At 39.5% G+C, this 6,000-nt stretch overlaps 1 protein-coding gene across 1 annotated transcript in view; it reads right to left on the bottom strand.

Annotated features, from left to right (window-relative positions):
* Positions 1–709: 709 nt before the first annotated feature.
* The window catches only part of LOC148518859 (pregnancy zone protein-like), a 178,516-nt gene continuing 173,225 nt past the window's right edge, over positions 710–6,000 (bottom strand). The window contains exons 32-35 of the mRNA XM_088476942.1: positions 3,447–3,515; positions 1,700–1,802; positions 948–989; positions 710–846 (exon numbers count right to left, since the gene is read on the bottom strand). Coding sequence (XP_088333068.1) covers positions 710–846; positions 948–989; positions 1,700–1,802; positions 3,447–3,515 — 351 coding nt within the window. The remainder of the gene's footprint in view (positions 847–947; positions 990–1,699; positions 1,803–3,446; positions 3,516–6,000) is intronic.

Raw genomic sequence — 6,000 nt, 5'->3', positions numbered from 1 at the left:
TCAAATACACATGGGCAACATGCATTTAAAACACATGAATAAAATGTGCTGTACAATATCATTTGTCCACAAATGTAAAAAACCCGTATTGGAGTCTATTGGCGATTGTCCATCTGCGAGTTTATACAAATGCTGCTACAAACTCCTTCACATTCATGTGGCGATATGTGCAATGACTGAGACACCCACTTTTAGTGACTGTGGGCCTGATTCACTACGGATCGATATTGCGATTGCAGTTGCAATTACTCACGGTAAGAGTGATCGCAGTGCTAACTCATGCAAGCACAGTACGCACCATCGACCGATTTGTGTACGCTGTTGCAGTTGCGATCCATGATGAATCAGGCCCTGCGCACGGTTTTATACAGATTGGCGCATCGTTATTTGCCACCGTCGGCTGCACCATCAAAACTTGCATCTACCTGTGGCAGGTGTATCTGACATGTCCTCCTATGTGTACACACCGATAACACGCCTACTTAAAAGGACCATTTGTGCGTGCACTACCGAAAAGGGAGCGTGGCCACACGGGAATGGGTGTGGCCTCGAACCCGAACTCCTGTGGTCTCGTCACCGTGCTTATTACTGGAGGCAGGGCGGGGGTGCCGGAGGTGTGGACTGCCCTGTGTGCAGTGCCGACCGGCTCCATCACAGTGTCAGGAGCTGGGTGCTGTACTTATTTATACAGTGCAGCACCAGGCTCCTGTTACTGAGGGGGAGTCTGCACCTTGGTGTCATCACTCGACGGGTGACAACCGGGTGCAGTGGCGTCACCCCCCCTTGTGACACCTCTGTGCCCACAACCCCTTCTCTCAGGGACACTGACTCTGCAGTGACCTTTCATTGGAAGAGATACACGGAGAAATCAGGGATTACAAATGTCTTTATAATAGATACAAAAGCATCTTCATTACTGGAGTTAGGCCACTTAGCGGTTTCCTTACCTGCATTGCAGGGAGAGTTATACTCTGCTATAGCTTGTTCATCTAGAATAGAAAAGAAGAAACATGTTTATTTGTTTTGTTTTTTTGTCAATGGGGAATGTTGTTTTTCAGCTGTGCCTGATAGAGATTCCTGCTCAGAGGTAGTTTCACCAAAGTAATAAAAAAAAAAAGTATTGGAAACCAACTTGAAAGTGAAAAACATGCAAATAAATATTCCTACTCTTGAAGCACATTGTCCTGGAAAAATAGACTTCATTGGGCTTTGAAGCTGTATACATTATGCCAACATTAAATGCATGTATAGTAATTTTGGGCCTGATTCAAAGTAGCACGCAGTACTGGTCGGTGCTGCATCTTTTGTAGCAGCGGATCAGATCTGCCTGTGTTTAACGATGCAGCAATGGCTTAACAATGCGCACAAGGCTGTGACCATCAAACGTCTGAGCAACTAACTGGTTGCTCAGGACGGCCGCCACAGCCAAGGTGCTGAAGCCAATAAATCTGCATCTGAAGATAAGACTCTGGCTTCAGCATGCCCCCAATATGGAGACAAGGCAAGTCAATTTTGAGCAATGACTGCCTTCTCCTTCCCCAAATGCCTGCAGCTGGTCAAACCAGGATCACAGCAACATCGCGGCACATGTGCACCGTGGTCCCTATGCATGCACAGTCCCAAAACCATTGGTCCTTTACGACAGAATAAGGACTACGTCCAGGGCTGAATCAGGCCCATTGGGCATATTTCTACTCACCAGGAACATAATAATCGTATACGATGACATTTGCAGGTTGCAGATTTTTCACACGTGTTTCTTGTCTCATTCCAAAAGTAAAACTCTCAGCTTCGTGAGTGAGCTATGGAAAAAACAGACATCAATAAAGGTCACATCAGCCACAAAGGAGTAGTGCAAATGGTGTTTTGTGATGTTATCCATTTTCACAAGTGTGTCTAGTTATAAAGGGGTCTATTTACTAAGCAGTGTTAGTAGACAAAGTAAAAGGAGATAAGGTACCAGCCAATCATATCCCAACTGTCATGTTTCAAACACAGCCTGTGACATGGCAGTTAGGAGTTGATTAGCTGGTACCTTATCTCATTTCACTTTGTCTCCTAACACTGTTTAGTAAATAGACTCCAAAGAGAGAAAAGAGCCAGAGCCCCTGGAGGGTGATCTGGAATTGTCCTATTCTGTTTCTGATGTTTCATTTTTTATCATTTTATACAGGTTTTCATGCTGGCATACAGTGCAATCCATAGCCAGAGCTTCCATGTGAATAGTGCATATTTAATATACTGTAGGAAAGGAATTTGGTGCATACAGGTGTCCCCAATACACTCCTGTGGGTATATTTACTAAAGTGCGGGTTTTTAGAAGTGGAGATGTTGCCCATATGAACCAATCTGATTCTAGCTATTATCTCCTAGAAGGTGCTGGATAAATGTTAAGTAGAATCTGAAAACCCGCACTTAGTAACTTTACCACCTGTACTCTGCACTTCTGCTTTGAATAAGTGTAACTGAACTGAAGACATAATAGTACCGTACAAGCAAAAGAGCAGCACTGGAATGTGTCTATAAGAATCATATATCTAAACTAGGGATGTGCAGGCTCGGATAGGTTCGAGTTTGCACGTTGAGTTCGGATTTTTCCCTAAAAAAAAACGGAACTCAGAACGAGGCAAAACGTCATCTTCCATGGACGAACATCATCATTCCTGGTCAAAAGTCCAGCAATGATGATGTTCGTCCATGCAAGATGACGTTTTGCCTCGTTCTGAGTTCCGTTTTTTTTGAGGGAAAAATCCAAACTCAACGTGCAAACTCGAACCTATCCGAGCCTGCACATCCCTAATCTAAACACATTAACACATTAACAACTACTCTATTGCTAAAAGAACAATGTACTACACATTTCCATTTTGTTAAAACTGATAAAAAATTAAATGGCAGAATGCAAAAAAAAAAAAAAAGAATTGACTATACCTTTAATTAACCATGTGAAACAGAAAATATTTAACATTTACAAACATAATAATAATTAAAACAAGTGTAACTACATAAGTATGAGTAGATGTACTGAATGATGTACTGGGTGCACCTTAAATAATCTGGCAAAGGATAACACAAAAAGGGTTCTACTATATGTACTAAGCCTTGGAAAAAGTGGATGGAGATAAAGTACCATCCAATCAGCTCCTAACTGCCTTTTTTCAAACAGCCTGTAAAGTAGGAGCTGATTAGTTGGTGCTTTAGCTCCATCCACTGTATCTCTCTCCAAGGCTTAGTACATAGACCTCATAGATCAGTTGCAGAGTCATTAATAAGGAAGCTTCAAGTTGCAGCACAGCTGAGAAAGTTTTTAGTAAAGTTACATGTTGAGATCTTAAATTACACTCTGTGGATTTATGGGACTTATCTACTGTACTCAGAACTAATGTCTGATATGATAAGTACAGTATGTATAGCCATGTTCTTAAATGGACTGATCAGTCCCTTACCTTGTCCAAGTAAATGGTGATCTTATCCTCTGAGACCTCTGTTCTATTTACTGTAGGATTCTTCTCCAACTACAGAAATGACAATTATTATGGCTATGAGTTCCTTCAGTTCTGATACACAGCGACAGTTGTCACACAAGTCACACACATGGCATTTTCAATAAGCCACCATTGATCTACATTTTATAAACATGTTGTCCAGTCCAAATTGGATCACATTGTTCCTACAGAAAAATAATCTTGCCTGCTGTTAATCAAATTAACAATCAGTCTATATCTGAGCAATACAATTTCACATATATCCATTTATGGCATTTTGTATAAAGAATATTTCCCTAGAGTATGTTTCATTGATTACCAGGTATATTCTGAATATTTATTGCACGTATAATGCAAATAGTGTCACAAAACTACTAACTCATTGCATATCATTACTGTTATTATTTTTACCATTCCTAGGTCAAAGGGCTCTTTTAATCCTTTTAGGTTGTTCTTGAGATAAACCCATTCTGAGAAAATTGAAACTTACTGTATTGCCATAATAATGCTTCATGTTTTTATCCATTATATAATCGTATTTCAAATACATTTCTTCAGTCTGTGGATTCTATAAAGACTGTTTTACCATTATACATCTGAAGTGGGATTGTGTTTGATCCAAGAGTTCATGAAATTATTACAGTGGTTGATATACTCATATGCTTGATATGAGCTGCTTGGACTGGGAAACTTGGGACTGTGAACAAGTGCATTTATCACTGCTATATACATATTCAATATATATTGTTTATTTATACTTGTATGTATTAATGCATGTGTCTTATCTGGAGAAACAATAGTGCTGTTTGTGCTCTTCCTGTATTTCTACAACTCTACTCCAAGTTTAGACAGCAGCTTAAGGAGATTAATAATAAAAAACCTACATACTATATAAAATAATTATATCTTTTTTGAATGAAAAAATATATACAGCACGCAAACAAAGTACTGTGAATTTGTGCTGGCGCTTTATTTTAAAGTCCCTCATTTTTCATCCGCAATTTGGAAATGTATTTGGCGCAGGCTTAGGCAACGTGTGACACTGCAGCTGCAATGAAACTACATATCCCAGCATGTCCTGACAGAGTTTTACTGTTAGGGCTTGCTAAAATTGTTGCAGGGCATGCTGGGATGTGTAGTTCCACAAAATCTGGAGAGCAACGCGTTGCTTCCCCTAATTTGGCATACATTATATATTATTTTCAGTGTAATGGGTAAGCTTGATTTGAATGGAATACTCCCCTGCCTTGTCTACAGTTTCTATCATTTCAACCTTATCAAGAATACAATGTTCTGTAGTAATGAGTACAATGCCTCTCTTGTAACTAGACTGCTGCATTTAAATGGGGAAAAAATGACAAAGTCTATCTAATTCTATTCTGCATAAGACAGCTGAAATGTATCACATTAATTTAAAAGAATCTGCTACTTTACTAATTAAGCATCACAGAGTGATAGGCAGCCATACATTTTATCTCTGCTGCAACAGTGTAAAACAGTGAATAGTGCTGCAGAAGAACTGCCCTAATGGATGAACATTAAATATATGAATATATGGGCATAATGATGGGAATGATTTACTGAGAAACTTACTTCAGTCATTATGCATCTCTGAGCCAACAACTACCTAATGTTCATATTAAAATACAGTATATTACGATCTTTAACCAATTATATGTTGCAGTTATGGAAATCATGGCATCTAGACTATATCAGATCCTCTTCCCTGTGACAAGAATTAGCAAACTTTATGTATAAAACCATTATGCTCTGTCATGCCAAGGTATATGAATCCCCGGTAGTTTTCCTGACAGTACATATATTGCAAAAGCAACGAGTATTATAACAACTTGTAAGGGTATATTTACTAAAGGTTAATTTTGTAGTCGATTTTATAGTCAACTTAAATCGACTGAAATCGACTTTGTGTTTTACTGTCCAAATTGCACATTTACATTTACTAACATTCGATTTTTGTTTTCAATTTCAAAATCAACATCATTTCCATTCGGATTTGACAGGTGTAAATGCATTTGGTTTTGATTTTTTAATGCCATAACAGGGGGACACACAGTTGGGCCCCCCCTGCCTAAGCATTAACCAGCCCGAAACTCATCAGCCCAGGGCTGGAAATTCTCAGGAAATGGGGACCCCAAAAATAAAATGTGGAAACTCTTCCCAAGGACTTACCAGCTCTTCCCTGCATCCAGGGGTAATTGTGTAAAGAATAGATATAATATTGTTTGTTACAGTGGAACAGCATACTGTACAGGTTCCAGCAAGCTTGCACTGGCATGCAGACACTTGGGGAACCACAAGTGTCAGCAGGCCCTACAGTAAGTTGCCGCTGGCACCTGTACCACCACTGTGAAGAAAATATAAAAAAAAAAAGACCTGAATGATTTAGCCTTTATTACACACTCACACTAGATTCTTACCTTCTCCCTGGAGATGGTCGGTCCCCTTCTCCAGGTAGAAGTCCAGGGTCTTCTTAAAATAAAAAAACTCTATCCGA

This window comes from Taudactylus pleione, unplaced genomic scaffold, assembly GCF_031769625.1.
Source record: "Taudactylus pleione unplaced genomic scaffold, aTauple2 ptg000198l, whole genome shotgun sequence".
NCBI lineage: Eukaryota > Metazoa > Chordata > Amphibia > Anura > Myobatrachidae > Taudactylus > Taudactylus pleione.
This window is presented reverse-complemented; position numbering and strand designations above follow the sequence as displayed.